Genomic DNA, 19,648 nt, shown 5'->3' with positions numbered 1-19,648 from the left:
ACGCAGTGAATGTATAGCGCATCCTAAGAAATGTATGGCTTTAACTCCATAGAAAATACTGTCTTTGGGGCGGGGGGGGACAAAGGAACACGGGGTGGGTACTTCGGGATGCTTTGTCACATTTGTCTCAAGTCCTTCTCGGCGTGTCGAGCTCGGCTCCACGTACTATTCACAGCTCTGACCTGCTCGTGGCGACCGCAGGGTCAAATCAGTTCTCCCACGTTTAACTTCTGTCACCGCGTCGCTTCACTTTCCCATCCGAGACGAAGGACCCCGGCATACTGGGCGACCGGGTGCGGGCCAACCGGTCTGGCCTTTTCTCGCACATTTTCTCTTTTTGAACCTTTTTTACCCCATTTCTTCCAGTTCTTAATGCTGCTTCTCACCCGACTGTTAATAAGGGAGTCACTTCTTGTGGAAGTAGATTGTGTGAGTGAGGCCCGACTCCACCTTTGGTATCTGGTCACTGATGATCTCCACCAACATTTCGGGGAACTCCACCTTCAGGGCCTGGGACTCACGAAAGGTGTAGAAACAGAAGTCTAACAGGTTCCCCACCAGCTGGACAACACAGACAGATAATTTGATGAGAAACATACTTGAGATGGAGCTTTTTATGGCTTGTTTAAAAAGATATTCCTATTTTTATGGAATAGTATTATTCATATGTAAACATTTTCTAAAAATGTGAGACTTCAAGTCGACAACTATATATTCATAAGAATGTGTTTACATTCTGTCGGGGCACTGACCCCTTTACAATTCTTCCTAGCTCACCACTTGGGGGCACCACTGATTTCTTATCTGGATAACCCTCTTTTAAAGAAGGGTCATCCTCCCAGCACTAACCCCATTCACTCAGTCATTTGGGTCATTGAATTCCTGTCATTTATCTCTGTGACCTCCCACTTGCTGACTCCCACTTCTTGGGGCTTTGTCTACACTGTCGTTATGCCAAATACCGGCTGACCCAGCCATAAAAAAAAAAAAAAAAAAAAAGAGCAGTGATTTAGCACATTTGCTACAGTGACCACTGTGTACTCTGCACCAATAAACTGTGAGCTTGCATTGATCCCCTTCTGTTCCATTCACCAGTACGGGGCTGGTCACTACCTCTTCCAAAATAACCTCCCACTCAGGAAGCGATTGGGATGCAATAATCTTTATTCCCAGCCACATCACCACTGAACCGCTACATTCTCCTAATCCACTATGCTGTCATTTTAGTCAAAATAGTGCCACTGGACACATCGCTCTGTGTGTGAAGGCACGGCAAACCGAGAGGCTGCCAAGGGAAGCCTGTGCTGTACTGTGGGTCATTGGCATGGGAGGCGGACAGGGCAAGGGTACTTACATCATGCATGGCGTCCAGTAGCTTGGTGAGCTGGAAGAAGCGCTGCCAGGTCTGGCCAGAGTTGTTGGTTGCTTTCCCCACTGAACGCCGGAGCTCCTTAATGTAATTAACCCTCATCTCCTCGAACGCCGCCTGGTTCTTCAGACCGTCTTTGGGAACTGGAAGACAAAACAAATCCTTCTGTCATCAACTGGATTTGATAACTGATATGAGACTTGTATGGTTACATCACAATGAACCTTTCGTTGGGTTGTAGCGTGGGTGATTGTTTATACCGAGGAAGTTATCACTTTAATATCTCTGCTTTTTTTTCCTGTTCTTTTTATTGTGTAGAAAAGTGAGTACAAAACAAGTGCAGACAAATACATAAACACATATACGAGCCAAGAGATTATACAAAGTAAGGCAGGGAGGAAAACAAAGGGGACATAAGGACACTGAGGAAAATAACATAGGTTTAGACTGAGTAGTGTGTGTGTGTGTGCGAGCAATCCGTTTGATGGGTGAGTGAGAGGTGTTGATTGAGGTTAGGTAGTAATATGAGATATATTTTAATCTATACAGGCCCAACTAAATGACTTGATTCTTACTTGTTAAGTGATGGCTGCAGGTTTGGTGAGCAGCCCCCAGACCCTCACGAGGGGGGTTTGCTCTTGGATTATGATGTTAATTTATGTCAGTGGGATTCACATTTTAAAATTGAAAACTATATTGTGATAAAGCTTTTGATCCATGTTGCCTGCTGCTAGTTGTCTGTTGTTTTAAGATGAACTATGAATATAGTTGTGAGTTAATGCAGTTAAAATAAGGGACTATTGACTATTTTGATTTATTAGCTATGATGTCTGGCTATCAAACTTGGAAATATAATGGTAAACATGCTTAAAAAAAACAGATAATAGAAGAATATAAAAAATGAGTCTACTAATATTTAATATTCTAAACTAGGCTCACAGTAATGGTTGACTTTTCTCAAGTTCCAAGTCTCTCTGATGTGATTTTCCTATCATACAGAAAAGAGTGAAAACCGATAGCTGCCTGCACTGTAGGGCATACGTCCAAAAATGTATGGTGCACTTTAGAAAAGAGCCATTACCATCAACACTATCTGCAGTTAATGGACCAAGCCATGCACAACCACCGGTATGTTCCCTTAACGTTGAAATGTGTAACCGTGGAAAGGGTAATTTAGAGGTGATCAGTAAATTACGGGCGGATTCCCACACGGTACCCTTTTTTTTTTGGGGGGGGGGGGACATTTTTCCTGTGTTGACAACCTAAGCCTATTTAGCGACTCATTAAAACCACTTTCACCATTTGAAGAGCTCATTAGTTCATGTGTAGCTACTGATTCATGAAAGACGACTGATATACTGGAAGGCATTGATTCAAAGTTATCTCAGTGACGGCAAGAACAGGGGAACAGCGCTTCTTATGTGTGTTAAAGAGCTTCATCATTGTGTCAACCAAATCTCATTCATCAAGACGTTTGATCAATGACCAGAGCTCCTAAATTACTCCAACCTTCATTCACATCATAATGGTTTGGACGATGCATTTAAAGTAAAAAAAAAAGTAATGGGAGAGATTTAGACAAACGTGAAGAATCATGAGATACGGTAACTGCACCCGTGAGAATGCATCGAAATGTCTGCAATAGCTTCCTCTCTCTCTCCCTGTGCAGGAGAACAAAGTCACAGATATGGACGTCTGCCAAAAGCTGCTCAATGACATTCCGCTGCTGGCTACCAGATTAAAAGACACCTCGCCTCTCAAAGAGCACACCTCAAATCAGTCTGAGGGAACGCCCTCGGTTGTCCTTCAGCCAAGACTATAGATATGATGATAGATTTATACTGAGATGACCCACAACATGACTTTGTCAACCGTCAAGAGATTTTTCAATACTGTTCCTACCTCAGCAGCCATACCTCTGGGTGTCTTGGGTCGTATTTTGCAATGCTTAATTAAAATCAGTGTGGGAATGTTTTATGATAAAAGGATTTTTATATCAATTTGCTGTACTGTACGTACCTTAATTTGTAAACTATATAATTGGCTGTATTAGCCCAAAACATATATACAGTATATATATCACAATATAACAACACACACACCATGACAGAAGATTTTATCCACAACGCCCACTCCCACTCCAGTGTTAATGATAAGATGAAAGAAAATGGATACAGATTTAATAGTTACATACAAATTATTGCTTCAGAAAAGTATCTTTTACAGCAGAATGAGTGAAATCGTTGGCCCTAATGGTTTAAATGACCTCCCTTTTAAAAACGAGTACAGCCAATCGCAACGCTGGCAGAAAGCAGTAACTGACGGGACTTATTGAGTTCTGCAGAATGAATAGCAATAAGCAGAAGCCTGCTTCATGTCAGCTTCAAGCATGCCTTACACGAGGTTGAGGAAAGCAGATATGAAAACAGAGTGGACCCCGGTGCAAAGGCTGCGATTTCTGTGCTTCATGTCATGGCTGACATGATGAGAATGTGCTAAAACCCAGGGCCGCATTTGGACCTTTTGTTCTCCTCCCAACTGACCCACATGCACCCTGATTAGAAACTGACCTGCCGTTAAGGGGCGTTGCCATGACCGGCCGCCAAATAGGGCATTTACACCACCACTGTTGGTGTCAAATGGATGTTCGCTGCTGCAGGTAGAGAGCTGTTTCGAGCCGGCCATATTGTATGCAGCTGTACCAAAAGCCCAGGAAAGCTCTTTTACTAATGCACGTAACATAAAGAGGCAAACGTACCTCGTGCAGTTCGGAGGTGCCATTAGCAATGCCGTTCAAGGTGATGCAGCTTCCCGCTCTGGGTTGCTGGTGCATACCGAGCTGACAGGGTGGCTCTCGGTTTAGATTCAACACTGGGTAATTCTACAATTAGCCCTGAGCATGACTACAGCAACTAACAGGAACAATAACCCAAGAGAGTAATGACTGCTAGATTAAAAATGATTATAGGGTTTCAAAAACAATCCGTCTGTTGCGTGACTAACTGTAAAACGTGTCACACCACATGCAGCCATTACCGCGGTTAACATACTGTACACTTGCCCCGCCTGGAATGAGGCTGTTTGGTAAGAGAAAGATCGAGATAATCCAGCAGTACTATCTGTGTCTGTGCAGAGGTGAGGAGCGTAACTGGCTTGAGCAGGCCACTGCTCCTGTACCAAATCCAAACAGGGTCATGAGACACCACAGGCTCAATGAAACCTTAGCCAAGGTCAGAGAGGAATAACAGCTCTTCTCTCTTTTCTCTTCATCCCTCTCTCTGCTTCTCTTGTTCCCTCTCTTTCTCTCTCTCTCTCTCTCTCTCCATGTAACACAACATTTTTCAAACCAGCCCAAAGGCACACACACACACTCAGTGAGTCCGTAGTACTTGCTCAGCTGACAAATTCTGACAACTCTTCTGTAAACATTTACGCCGCTACTCCTTCCACGAGGTCCCAGCATTACTTCGGAATAAATTGAACAGAGAGAGTTTCCTACAGCGCCTCAGAAAATCCAGACACGGACTGCTTTAAGTGCTTTTGCTGAAATCTTTGTCAAGCCTCCATACAGTGCCGTACATTTGCTCACAGATACAGGAATGTCTCTGCTGCACATTAAAAGCGCTGATTGATTATTTTCTTCCAATCCCTGGTATTTAACCGCTATATTTGGACTAAATCAGCCCTGGGTTTGAAGGAAGTGAAGGAAAATAGCAGGTCTTGGAGAATTGCCCGGTGCTTGACTGGCCTTTATTAAGTACAGCAGGACTCTCTGGAAAATCTCCAGAGGACCAGCGAGAAGAGGAGAGGGAGGCCATGGCAACAGAAGGACCAGCTCTGCCAACTCCCCTACCCCTTTGTATTCTGTTTCTTTCTCCCTATAGCTATGCACCTGTCTCTTTCTCACCAACACAAGCTCTCCCTGTCAACATTTGTCTGATTTCACTCTTTAAATCTCCCTTTTCCCTCTTGCTTTCCCATCCTCTCTGTACTCTCTCTGTTCCTCGTCTCTCCCGACATCCAATAGCTGAAGTCCAGCTGGAGCTCCCTCGCTTCCAACATGACTCAACAACACTGAGTTTGTGTCTGCGTTCACTCCACCTCTGTACAATGAAGCCAGAGCAAACCTTATACCAGCTGTCAGGGATACATTGTATGTTTAACTATCTACTGATAGAATGTATACAACTGTAAGTACTTCACAAGAAGCTCATGTTTTTATTTTATTTTTTACTGATCAATATACTCGCCAATCATCCAAATAATAGCCTTTATTAGTTCTGGTTAGGGTTTATAAACTGAAAGACTTCCAGCACATATCTAGACTGCAGCACTGCATTTAAAGTGCGAATTTGACCTTTTAATTGCTTGTAATGCCAATAGAACTATACGCTTTTTCTATGGTTGCACTCATTATAACTCACTTTGGATTATAAAGTCAAATTGAAGAACTTGTGATGCTAGGATGAAGTTAAGTGTAACATGGTTGAGTCCAGAATCTATGCACCACTGTCAGAGGCCTCAGTAACTCAAAAATAAAAACTCTGCCAATGAGTCTTTCTTCTGATTGGCGCTGGTGCTGAAGTTCAAAGAGTTTGAAGTCGGGCCAGGATGCAGACTCTTCAAAGATAAAGGCCTTGCATTAAGCAAATGTATAAATAAGAAAAGCAGGTCTCGCGCATATTTTCTTTTTCTTTTTTATAGCTGCAAGTGGGTGTGGACGGTGAAGTTATGACACAGCTGCCGTCACTGCATCTTTAACTGTTTTGCTATTGAACTGAAAGCAGCAGCTCACAGGGTGTTGAAATGGTGGAAAAAAACAGTGCTTTCAGTTTCCAACTGAGCTACTTGGTCCAACACATCCTCGCCTGTGGGCGCAGTCTTTAGTGAGTGATAGACATATTCTGTTTATCCATGAGAAATTTCAAAAATCAAACAACGTAAAGCAGAGTAGCCTTTGCTCAGAGAATGGAGAAAAAAAAGAAGTCACTGCTCCCCTTTTCTCTATTTGCATATAACATGTTTTGCGACACAAACAGGGTGCATGCAGCAGCAAGTCTATTTCCACGCTTGTTACGCATGTTAACGGATTACCAGGAATGGTAATCGAACAGAGTTTAAAAAAGGCATAATTGTGCCAGGAATGCATATGAACATTGCCAAAGCACACTCAAGGTGTGTGGAGGATGAAGCAGAACACAAGAAACCTCATCAATGCATTTCCTGTGGTTGAGGAATGTGGGAGACGTTGAGAGGCTCAGGCCGTTGAAGGCATCGCACCTTTGCATGTACAGTATGTGGTGTAAAGGCAGAGAAAAACACCTCTCCCGCTCATGACAAACTAAAGATTATCAGTGGACTTAAAACGTCATTACTGTCGACTCTGGTGAATCCTGCCTCCAACTGCACCGCCATAGTGGTTGAGTCACAGTTACACGGAGTATCCACCTATTCATGGGACACGCGTTCTCACGAGGAGCTCGTGCTTTCAAAGAGGACGACAAAGTCTTTGGGATGACTTAGAATGCAGCATCGGAAGAAAGGAGCAGCATCCTCCTCTGAATGTTGGGAAGCTGCTTGAAAAAAAAAAAACGATGTCTGCATGCTCAGCTTTAACTGGGACATTACAGTGCAGTCATTGCCATGAAATGTGATGGTTGTTATCAGGCACAAAGGTCCAAAGTGGTATTAAAGAGCAGTCTCTATTAGTATTGTCTAGTCTGCACACGTTATAGCCATTTACAGCCATGTGTTATTGTTTTTTAGTCAGTTTGAGTTATGGATAGCCTGAAATTTCAATTAATTCTTGCTTGACTACGTAATGTTTTTTTGTTTTTTTATTAATAATTTTCAAATGACATTTCATTATACAGTTAGTAATTTGTGCTTGCGGGTCATGGAAAAAAAGCAGTGTGAGCAAGTGGGTATATAATGAATAAATAAGTGCTTGTTGCAGGGCCTGTAGCTTACTGCCTACCTGTGCTGAGAAGCAGAAGGACTTTCATGGAGAGGAACTCATCGTAGTTAAGCTGCAGTCGTAGAAACTCCTGGCTCACCTGCCTCATGCCCAGACACAGGTCGTACATGGCCGACTGCTGCATGCGTTCCCTGGAGAAAGAGAGGGAGGAGGGAGGGGAATGTGACAAAGGAAACATTTTTTTTATCTTCACAAAATGTCACATTTCTTTCAGAACTCTTGTGTTAGTATTAGTTACAATCCACAATACTTGTGAAAGAAATACTTCCACACGGTGCGGAGGAGGATCCTGCTCGTCTGGGCTAAGAGCAGAATACCAAATCCCCCCATATTGCAGAGCTCTGCATACAGTATCACAGCACAGATGCACCACTTTTCTAAGGCTGAGGCAGCCTAAGAAAGACCCCATATCTAACCCTATCCACCAAAGAATCATACTTAAGGAGTATGTGTATTATTCATATGTTAACTACACAGAGACCTGTTTAGTAAACAGGTGTCTGTGTTGAAAAGACGTCCTTAAGTGTGCTCCGCAATTGCGCATGCTTGTCGTGCATGGCATTTTCTCACAACCCCTTCTTCTCTCGCACACATTTTATCAGCGGAGTAATCTCGGTTACGTCACAGAGTTCACAAAAACAGGAAAGAAAACATTAGTGGGGATGAAGCATGAGCCAATCACAAATGTGCTCTGCAGATGCCACAGATTCAGGGGAATCGCTGGCTTTAGATGCCACTTCTCTTTGCTATAAATCACGTTCACATTGTGACTACAGTAATTAAATGCAAGTGGTGTGGCTTGACTTGAAAGAAGTTGGCGTTTTTACCCACAATACACCGAAACCGCATCATTACATAGGCAGTGAGAGTGGAGACTTCACTCTGAGAACAACAAGACCAAAGGCTGGGTCTGTCGGCCCGACTAAATAACTGATAAACTGTGACGTCGTCTGGGTGAGGAGCAGACCTGTTTCCCTGCTGAGCAGCATTGTAAATGTGAGCAGTTTCGCAAAGTGCAGCATAACTTCATCTGATACAATTTTGGGCTGGAGTTTCTAAAGTCCCCACACGTTCTCTCTCTCTCTCTCTCTCTCTCTCTCTCTCTCTCGCACTCTCTCTTTCTCACTCTCTCTTTCTCACTCTCTCTCTCGCACTCTCTCTCTCGCACTCTCTCTCTCTCTCACTCTCTCTCTCGCACTCTCTCTCTCTCTCTCTCTCTCTCTCTCTCTCTCTCTCTCTCTCTCTCTCTCGCACTCTCTTCCTGAAATCAATTTTGCTGAATCACTGCCAGAAATGAGCTGCTGGTTTTGGGGAGGAAAGAAAAAACTGGCAGAAATCTCTCCTTCCCACCTTCTCCCTCTCTTTGTATCTCTCTGTCTGGCTCTCACTCTGTTTCTCTCTGTGTCGACCTCTCTTTCTCTGTTTCTATGGTCAAATATTCAGAAAGTTAGCACAGAACCGAGGAGGAAGGAAAGTTCCACCTTTGGCTGGAAGAAGCCAGCAACATTTCTGTTTGTTCAGAAAAGTATGTACAAACCAATCCCTTAAAAGTCTGAAACTGAAATCACAATTAGTCATTAGCCTCTTTACAGTCAAATATCGGGGCAAAATAATTGTATTGTTAATATTTATTTTTAAAGAGAAAGGTGAGTCACATCAGAAATGCTACTTTAGCCTTCAGCTGTCTGAGTGAGTGGGCCCGTGTGTGTGTGTGTTTGATTGACAGCTGAGCTGGTAGGGGAAAAGTGACACAAAATAAATCATCTTTCACCGGTTACTGCAGTTTGCAAGCCAAGGACAGTGTTTTCTCAGCAGTGGTATTGACAAATAAGGACTAGACTTAACGGCATGTGAGCTGACTGACATAAACACTTGCAGGTAAAATTTTAGATATATGTCTATATGTTGCATTTCATTTCTACCTTCACGCATAGTAGATACATTTTGCCTGTCCAACTTGCACATTAATTCAATCACGAGTGGGTGCCCAGAACTTTTAAGGAATTACCTTTGTTTATCTGTTTGCACATCAAAAACTGAACGCGGCCTTGCTTTGTCTTGAGTGTAAAATGCACATCTGTCTTTGCAGTATTCAAGCTCAATCAGTGACAGATTCCACTCTCATAGCTGAGTGAGCGGACAGTCTATTCAATAAATGCCTTTATGCCCCGGGGTCAATACGCACTAAGTAGCTAAGCAAACAAGCGTACACTCTACAACCCCCTAAAGGCTCAGTGGACTCCGCAAAGTTATGGACCGATTTTATGTGCATTTCTGACAGAATTATCAACAGCGGATAGACTTCTTAATGTTAACAACAAGCAAGGAACACACCTCAGCCCGAAAAAGACAAGAAAGCAGTGACATCCAGACCAGTCGACATCTCATCTCCTCTGTCAGGCTGAGTGCCAGGCCTATCCGTCAATAAGGACAGGCCTGCTGTAAAAGCATCCCATGCAGCAACGGCAGCATACAGAGTAAAAAAACATCTTAATTTCTCTGCATACATATTAATCTGTCATATAAATGCGTGTGTATTTCCAATATTTTTCTCCGTTAGAGCGTATTCCAAACTGAATTTGCCAAACCATAAAGTCTCTATCACAAATTAGTATTTTCCCCAATAGCTGTTGTCACCTCACAGAAGCAAACACATCATTCTTAAAGAACTGTGATCCACTTGGCCCTAAATTGATTAGAGGACCAGATGATCTCTGGTGTGGCAATCTCATGCTTTACCAACTGTACTAAGCTCACAGTGATACAACACAACCACACGTGGTCTGAAGCCGTGTCGCACAATGGCATTTGCGCTGCTGTTTATTTATTTGTTTATTTGGGACAAACTGACCCACTGACATTGACTTACACAAGCTATCAGTTGGAGCTTTTAAACCTGCACCCAGACTGAACCCGCTCCTCTACAGCAGGCGGCCTACAGAGGCTTCTATTCTCCTTTTTGATTCATTCTGCAGCATTCAATTCACCAGCGGCCATGCACCACAGCTCCAATGAGAAAAGGCCCACACACACACTCTTCTTTTCCACTTGCTCTCCTGTTCCAACATATTAACACAGATCAAGTGGGCCATTGACTGCACTCGCTGTGCTTTGATCGCCTGTGCCGATACTGCAATTAAAGAACCATCAAAAAGTACATAAAGTATTTCCCTGCCAAGTGCCAGAAATCAGGTGCAAAAGTATTACCTTGTATTAAGTGCACCATGACTTCCTAATAACAACGTCATTACCGCAAAAACTCATTTTGTCCCTTTGAATAGTTTTCAGGTATGTAAATGGGAAGCTCAAAATAGCATGGCAGAAAAATACACTCCTTACTCTACAAATTCCACTTGCAAAATTGATGTTTATGCATAAATTTGCATCTGATGAGCAGCTAAAAAAAGGCAGAGACTACTAAACACTAAGACAAAGCCCGACTGTTCAACCAATTACCGTATCTGCGAATTATACACCCTGAAAAACAAATGATTATTTTTCGCATTTGTATGTTTGTGTATTGGGGATCCCGCAGGACATCAGACCACATCAAATGTATTTTATATCATATATATTCTATTCACAGAAATGCATCTGCTAAATATTGTTCCTTAGTAATTAGTACCCCTTCTCTTTGTTACATTGTTAAAATAATTTAAAAATGCGTGCGACATAAAATATTTAACATCTGGACCACTGCTAAATGTCAGGACGGGTACACTTTAATAACATCAGGACGTTGTGTGTGGGACAATGCAGATATGGAAGCTTGGACCTACTCGTTAAAGATGAGGTCAGGGGCAAAGTAGAGCATCTGTCCATTGGTGTGTTTGTAGGAGCGCCAGCTGAGGCAAAAGGAGGACAGACACATCCACGAGTACTGGATCAGGGTGATTTGGTCCTCAATGGGCAGGCCCCGGAAGCCTAACACACAAAAAAGCAGACACCAAGCTGGTGAGAAAAAAGCAAGCTGACAATACTCACGCGTTGATTTAAAGCATTTGGACTTAAGCACCGCCTTAAGAGGCATTTATTTAGCTGCATGTGTGTACCTGCGTGTCTGCTCACGGGCATTACGTAGCGTGTATCTTTGCTACAGTCTGCTTTTTTTTGAGGCAATATTTGTTTGGACACGATAAGCACGGAGAAGTATTCACCCATTCTTGTTTTATGCAAATCCCACAAGGCCTCCAGTTATTGGCGTGTTGTCTATGGAGCTCCAAAAATAGAGTCAGATAGGAAACTTGCCAAACTCTCAATCAAACTCTGGCAAGAAACTCCTCCTCATGCAAAACATAAGCAAACTGAGGACACACTAGTGACTTCAAGGCTTAGGGACTATTTTAGACAATATGCATGTCAATCTGCAACATACAATGATTAGAAAAATACATATTTTCGGAAAAGGTCTGCTGAATGCCTGGCTTGACAATGTGTATTCATTACAAGGTTGTTTGATAATCCAAATTGTAGAGTTTGATGTCTGTCATTTCTTATTTTCCAGGCAACTTTAAAAGGTTCCTATCAGAAAAGGATGTGGTAGTAGCTCCCATTGACAAACAAGTCTGACTTCCCTGCAAATATACGGGTCGTACTGACAGTATTGTTCCATGTCGCACTGTGTGTTGAACCTGCCTTATCCAAATGTTAGCTGAATGCAGGCAGTGGCATATCTGAAAGTCGAAGGTACTCATTTTGACCCTTGTGTCTGGCTCCCCTTCTATTTATACGTCCGGATATGGCAAGCAGACACCGTGGAGGTATCAAATATTTGCAATACAGCAAATTAAAAAGCCTCAAAGAGCTACCTGTGAGGCATCTTTCAATGACTCCCACTGACTGGCATTTTAGGGGAACTTGTTGTGTGTTTATTTTATTCTAGTGATGTAGTTTATGGGTAAAAATTAATGAGAGAGAGACATCAGATCTTCTGTTCAACATAACATCTGATAACGATAATGTAAATGAGTTCTGTTTGGAAATTTTAATCTTGATTTGTTTTAATGGTTAAATTGGATTCCCTTCCTAATCTTGTTGAAGATTTACAGGATAATTTCCCGACCTAATATTCAAAATTAAAACTCTGTGTCATGACACGACGATCAGTGTTGCATTCTCAAAAGTGAAGCTACATGTTATCTTCATGAAACCCCGGTCCACAGTAACAGGATAGGCTCCTTCTGATTTAGTAGACTGTTGTTTTTATCACTTTCCATTTGCTTTGACATATCCATAAATAAAACTGACACAATTTCAATTGTTTGTTAATAATAAAGTCATTAATTAATAACATTAAAAATGTATGAAATGCACCTGGTAAAAGACATTGTATTGGGCTAAAAATACACAATTTATTGCACTTCCAAGCTATTTTAATCTAATGAATATAAATCTAACAAACAAAACATCATTTTAAAAATGTAATTCACACACCTTATTTTCTTTACACGTATCTGTGCAGGTGCTTTCTTCAACTTTCCAATTTTGGCGTAAAAAACTCTTGATACTGCCTTTAGGCCCAACGCTCTAGTGGTCACTAACCTGGAAGTACTTTGGCCCACTTCACCATGCGTACCATCTGCTTTCCGGCCAGGCGGTTGAGACTGGACAGCAGGTGGTCGGTGGTGTCAGGCTGCGTGTTGTCATAGCCAGAGTACACCTCCTCAGGCTCAATCAGCTCCAACACACTGCAGATGGAGGGCGGCAGAAAAGGTGTGATCACCGAGGGCCCGTGGGGCACCAGGGCAGTGGCAGCGCTGGCGTTGAGCTCCTTCTCTGACGACAGGTAACCGCCTCCACCGCCACCTGTGGCAGTTTGGCCGTCCTTAGAGCCCTGCAGGTCCTCGCTGACACCCTTCAGCTTCCCTAACTTCTTGGACTTTCGTGCTGTGGGGAACACAACAGCCCTCATTAACACATCGACGGTGGTGGCATTTCTTACATTCATAATCTGAAGTTTTAATTACAATGTGATTGATACTGTACAGGTATGATTAAAACAACAAATATAGATATAATATGTAGTATGTGGGTCTGTTATTAAATGCCTGTTGTTAAATGTTTACTTTTAAATCAACGTGCTTTTTTCTCTCACTTCAATGTTAAAGGTGTGCTGAAGGAAGGAGGACGTTAACTTATTAACTCTAAATGTTATGACAGAATAAAGTCCAGTAATTACCAAAATCACATAATAGTGTAGCACAATAATCATGTTTAATGTGTGTATTGATCAGTCATACACAGGTAGATGGGGATCTTCGAGGCATGGTGAACAAGCAAAGACTAGAAACATACAATCTCTAAAAAACAGCCTCTCAGCTTGATCAATCAACTCCAGGTGTGCTGCTACACTCACACACAAGGCATTTCTAAGTTAAATGATCTGTCGTGTATTTTGCTCTGCCCCTGCCACACAGCTTCATTAAAAATTCTGCTATTAACAAGCTGGCATACTATTATGTGTGCTAATGTTAGCTGCTGTCCCCAAAATCTGTTTGTTGAAAGTTTATTCACAAACTATCGACCTCAAGATGAAAGCTGGAGTTTTCCTGTCTCACTTGTCAGTGTTTCGGGAGGCCGCGAGATGTGGAATCGCTTCTTCACCTCACCAAAGTAAGAACTGCTTCTTAGCTAACTAAGACAAATGTGTGTAAGCTGTGCGGCTAATGTTACTGTTGGTGGCTGTTTTGTTGTGTTTCAGGCGCTTGGTTTGCTTGTTTATAAATTAATTTGTTCATTGCATCTGTTAGCTAGCTGCTAAGTTTCTGCTCCTGTCAGGATGTTGTTGTACTGGTTTTTGTACTTAGCTGTTAGCTATTGGCTGAATTGGATTGACTCACTTTACCCAGGTCCAGTTGTTGGAAGGAGTATTCAGATCTTTTACTTAAATAGCAATAAAACAGTGTGGAAATACTCTACAAGTACTAAAGGTTCTGCATCAAGATCAAGTAATAAAGTACCAAAAGTAAAAGTAAGGCCAAGTCATTATGCAGAATGGGACATTATATCATCATATATTGTTATTGGATTATTGTTGCATGAATGTGTTCATCACTTTAATTTTGCGTCCGGTAAATGTGGCGGAAACTTGAATTTGTATCTATTCTTGAATAGCTTAGCATATATTTGTGTACCATAAGGTTTATCTATATTTGAATCAACGAGCTAATTTTGCAAAGTAACTAAAACTGTCAAATATATGTAGTGGTCCAAAAAGTTCAACTTTAAATAGCATTCAATGGAATTACTCAAGTAAAGTGCAAGTACCTTAAAAGTGTACTCTAGTAAATGCACTTAGTACCTTTCCACCACTAATGTTGTCACGATTTTTAACTTTGATACAATATCTTCCAAAAATAAATCGATATTTGATATCATGTTTGATACCACAAGGAAAAATGTACACAACATTGAGGGCGTACAATTTAAGATTATTAATTTAAAGAGAAGAGACGCAGCTGGGTTCCTTGTATCAATACCATTGAAAATAAGTATTGCAACAGTTTTGCATATCTGTGACTATGTATTGATACCTAGATTTTTCATACTACCATAATACTACTGCCCAGGTCTGCAGTAATTGATACTAGTGTATATTGGCAGACTCCTTTACACAGGAAATTAATTCGTGAAATTATTTTCTCGTAATATTGGTTTCAAGGCAAACTTGAAGTTGGGACTCACTTTCACTTCTTTCGCACATACTTGATATTTAGCCAGCGTTCCAGAAATATTTTTTATTCTTTACCATTTGGGAATCTGACAGCTTTCTTTACTTGTCTTAATATCAAAATCAGATCTACACAGCTGAGGTGACATTTAATGGGTTTCTCCGCTGCTACTCAAACACTCATTGGCAACCTTAAGCTTTTATTCATGACTCATGGTCATCTGCTGCTTTTCAACACTACATTACATTTCACTAAAGAGATGTGTTTACTCCAGGTCATGTTTTGTGCCTGTAATATGCTAGTTAATAATTACCTGCTGCTAAGGTGACGTGTCTGTATCTGAATGACACATGGTGGTGAAAAATATTCCATTTTAACCAAGTTGGTGGAGGTTCATTGTCAGAGGGTAACCTTATGAGGGCTGGACCCCAGATATCACCTACAGCTGTATATCTAATGTCAGACTCAAGATCTAACTTGGTTTTCATAGTTTTCACTCACTCCCTCGTCACCTCGATCTTGATGTATGCTTTAGAGGAGTGATTTTATATTTTACATGAGTTATACATGATTGATTGAGTCACAGCGTCGCTCTTTTGAAGATGTATTTTGTTGTGGCTTCTCTCTTGCTCTGTTCTGCTATGCTTGTTGCTTCATGTATACTGCTCCAAACACCCCTTCAACACTGCTACTCATATAGCATGTCACAAGGCCACCCTTCCACCTGGCATCCACCATAGGCTCTTATTCCCCTGTGAGTGAGTTTATTGCTGTCACTCTCCAGTCTTTTCTGCGCATGGACACTGGACTCTGTTGAAACTCTGTATTTTTCAATCAATAATACATCCATTCAACATTAGTTTTGTTGACTGAAATACATACAAGAAAGTGAAATTAGTCGTACAAAATAAATAAATGAAATGTATCGTAAAGTGCTTTTCTGGAATTTATTTTCCCAATTAGTGCTCATTTGTTTATCTTATGAAGTACTATCCGAGGTTCGGATTGGCTCGAGGATAAATGTGTAACATTCAGAGGCACAGGCGTTGAATGAAATGTAAACAAGAGTAACCTCATCACTGACATTTTTAGACATTTGTGCCCTCATTACAAGCACTTTAACCAAGCAATCTAACTGCTGATTTAGAACCCCCCCCCCCCCCCTTTAGATAAAACACATGGCCTACTCCACAGACAATAGTAGTCCTCTCTTGTTTGTTACATTGCATCATTAATTTAATGTGTTTATTTTCTGTGAACACCTGGGTTTTCCTTGCGCATTTAAACCTTCTACAACAAGTGAGTAAATGATTATCCTGTTAAATGAAGTTCATTAACATCATCACTTCATCAGAAAATATGAGTGAAAATGAGAACCTTATTCCTGCAGCCATTTACTAAATCATCGCTAAGTTCATTAAGGGCTCGAGCCGCAGCAAGATAGCTTTGGAGCCGTTGCTGTTGTGGGCCTGTAAAAGCCCTTTACATCTTTTATGTGATATCGGGCTAATTAAACTTAATTTGACATGACAGCAGAAATTTCTAGTGCATTTGCACATGAGAGACTTTTCATAAACCGGTAGCCTAGTACTGTACAGTACTTTTAGATAAGTCACAGAATCTTTCAACAGTGCTGAAATATTTAGAATTAAGATATTCAATATTCACTGCTTTCACACTTTCATCTCATTGCATATCCGAATAGATGAAATCCTTAAACATTTCATGACGCAAAAATGGTGCAACTTTGTTGTAGTTTCATATGCCTCGGGGTAAGATGACATTTAGTGGGGAGGATAATTGGGCGATGATCATTATAAAAAACAGTCATTTAGAAATGACAGTGCACAGCAGAACAAGCTAGCCTGAGGACCTTTCCATAGACATCTATTAAATCCTCTCCTCGCCGATGTAGATCCACGTCATTCCAATTTGCAAATATTTCTCTTTGGATTCATTCAGAAGACAAATAATTCACTACCAAGCACGAAGCAGTGAACTCCTCAACTGCTCTCTGTAACAGCAGCAGCTGTAGTGTGCATGTTCCCCCTTTGGCCACCTTTTATTTTAGTAATTTTGATAGCCCTACCACATGTTTCTATACATTTACATTCTCGTTTGAATTTAGCATCCTAGGGGAGCATAACATTTGTAATTTCAATTACTTTAATGGACTGAAGACCTATCAAGTATGCTTTTAGCCTTGTATATGCCACTGCGACCCTGAATTGGAATGAGCCAGTGGCAATAAATTAATTAATTTCCTTCCGAATCCCTCTCAACTACAGTGTCATCGTACCTCATAATACAATACTGTAACTTTGTGAACTGGCATCGTATATAGAGTACTGTAGATCTACACCTGTATGCATATGCATTATGCATATTGTGCTCAGATATAGGCTACTATATGCACACACAAACATCCTATGACTCACCACCCTTGGGCCTCCTGTGACTACAGCCAGACCTACTTTTCCACATCTATCAGTTCTCATAAGCAGAGCAAGGCTGACTCAAATGTCACATCTGAGACACGTGACAGGGCAAATTTGTAATGAGGGCGTGACTCCTCACCTCCTAGGTTCATCCCGGCCTGGAGACACTTCCGTACGCGACATGCAGGACAGTTTTTCCTTCGGATCTTGTCAATGATGCAGTCATTTCTCCCGGCACACAGGTAGTTGTGCTGACCTACAGAAAGACAGGACACAGCATCAGAACGATGGTGAACACAACATAGAACAAAAGCCGTGATCATTTCAAAGTGATGAGCAGCAAAGATAAAAAGAAAAGATAATGGAGCAATAAAGAGGAAGATAAAGAAAGTTAACTTATGTAATATGGAATAATATTTGTACGAATGTGATTAAATGAACAGAAGTAAATGTTTGATTCTACTGTAGAGACTGTTTTGTAATGTAGGTCAACACAGAAACCCGTGAAATGTCTGGCAATATCAGAGATCTACATTTCACGACTTTTACTGCGAAATTGTGATTATTCCGCTCTCGCATTCTAGAACGCATGACTAATGGTGTATTTTACAGTATATGGCATGGGGGTATTAATATTCGCTGGACGCAGGACACTGGCTACAGCTAGACTATGCCTGACAGTGATGCTAACATGGCGAGAATCCCTCCTGCCTCCTGCCTAGCCCTTAGCCAAACCCAATGATCTCCCATTTCAGAGCGCTTCCTTCCGCTCCACTAGTTCTTCACTGTACAGCTCCTCTCCTCCTCCACTCTTCTCCTTCTCTACGCCTGCGACTCCATCCCACTTTTTTTCCCTTTTTCCACACGTCCGCCAGCCTCAGAGCGCCATACGCCCACACACAGGCAGGCTCATGCTCGTGCACACATACAGTCATTCACTCGCTCACACACACACACACACACACACACACACACACACACACACACACACACACACACAGACACACACACACACACACACACACACACACACACACACACACACCATGCCCATATACACACACTGCCAAAGCTGCTCCACTTGGCAATTTAGAAAAAAAAAAAAACTGTGAATACACACACATGGAATTCACAACACAACCCAGATGGAGTGGTGTGGTGTAGTGACCCCCGATGACCCCAGTACACGGCTTATCTCTATTAGTGTTGATGCTGAAATTGTGCGCTCATCTCAGATGGTGTATATACAGTTGTGTGCATGCACATACTGGCAGGTCAATGTATATCTGTGTTTCCCTGCATGTTCGTCGTGCATCATTTATTTCTTCAGAAATACCCGGAATTCCTGGCATGAAAGTTTGTGCGTTGTTTACATGCGGCTTGCTCAAACATGTACATTCTGTGCATCGCGTTTGTTGCATCTACAGTACAGTATTTGTATTCGTGTGTAGGACTGAGCAGAAGTTGTTTTCTGAGCTAGCAGGAGTAGTGCACAGTGTGTCTGTCTGGCTGCTGCCAAAAGCCAAGGAACCGAGCTGCAGGAGGAGAGGCAGCAGCTGTAGCCCCACCACTATTTCTGGCTAAATCACATGACCGTTACATAAGCCCATTTTTCTTGCTCTAAAAAACAGTAAACTGCGACACAGGAAACACAACGCAGCCCTTCCCCGCCCCCCTTGTGCACGCACGCACACACATGCATACACACTCGCTTGGATGGGCCGGACCAATTGGCAATTCTGAAAACTCTGGAGCCTCCCTGTCAACTGTTTTGCTCATTCCCGTGAATCTTGTTAATAATTGTTAGAGTGAAATACACTTTATGAGACAGGCAAAGTCGTAGTCCGATGTTGTGTGTGTGTGTGTGCACTCCACTGTGTGTGTGTGTGTGTGTGTGTGTGTATCTGAAAAGAGAGCGAAGTTGTTTATTTGTGCACTGTGTGTGCATACACTCACATGCCCTCGCACAGCATGTTTACCTCTGAATATGTGCGTTTGCTTATCAACCTGGCACATGGCGGGCTACTGATGAACGCTACTTTTTAGTGTTACCTTGGAAATCGTTTTATGAAATAAAATGTAAATTAAAATGGTTGATTTATGAAGTCATTTTGATTCATATTTGAATATGCATCATAGCCCAAAATGTATAACTTCTGTTTTTTTACAAGGCAAGGCAAGGCAAGTTTATTTG

The 19,648-nt window shown here is 41.8% G+C and overlaps 1 protein-coding gene across 1 annotated transcript in view; it reads right to left on the bottom strand.

Moving 5' to 3' along the window:
* Nucleotides 1–238: 238 nt before the first annotated feature.
* nr3c2 (nuclear receptor subfamily 3, group C, member 2) overlaps nucleotides 239–19,648 on the bottom strand; it is a 64,735-nt gene continuing 45,325 nt past the window's right edge. The window contains exons 4-9 of the mRNA XM_031863107.1: nucleotides 17,594–17,710; nucleotides 12,888–13,232; nucleotides 11,126–11,270; nucleotides 7,347–7,477; nucleotides 1,355–1,512; nucleotides 239–561 (exon numbers count right to left, since the gene is read on the bottom strand). Coding sequence (XP_031718967.1) covers nucleotides 406–561; nucleotides 1,355–1,512; nucleotides 7,347–7,477; nucleotides 11,126–11,270; nucleotides 12,888–13,232; nucleotides 17,594–17,710 — 1,052 coding nt within the window. The 3' untranslated portion in view covers nucleotides 239–405. The remainder of the gene's footprint in view (nucleotides 562–1,354; nucleotides 1,513–7,346; nucleotides 7,478–11,125; nucleotides 11,271–12,887; nucleotides 13,233–17,593; nucleotides 17,711–19,648) is intronic.

The sequence above is a fragment of the Anarrhichthys ocellatus genome, unplaced genomic scaffold, assembly GCF_004355925.1.
Source record: "Anarrhichthys ocellatus isolate YVR2014 unplaced genomic scaffold, GSC_Weel_1.0 scaffold28, whole genome shotgun sequence".
In the NCBI taxonomy this organism is placed as follows: Eukaryota; Metazoa; Chordata; class Actinopteri; order Perciformes; family Anarhichadidae; genus Anarrhichthys; species Anarrhichthys ocellatus.
Note: the sequence above shows the minus strand (reverse complement) of the source record. Positions and strands in the feature narration are given on the sequence as shown.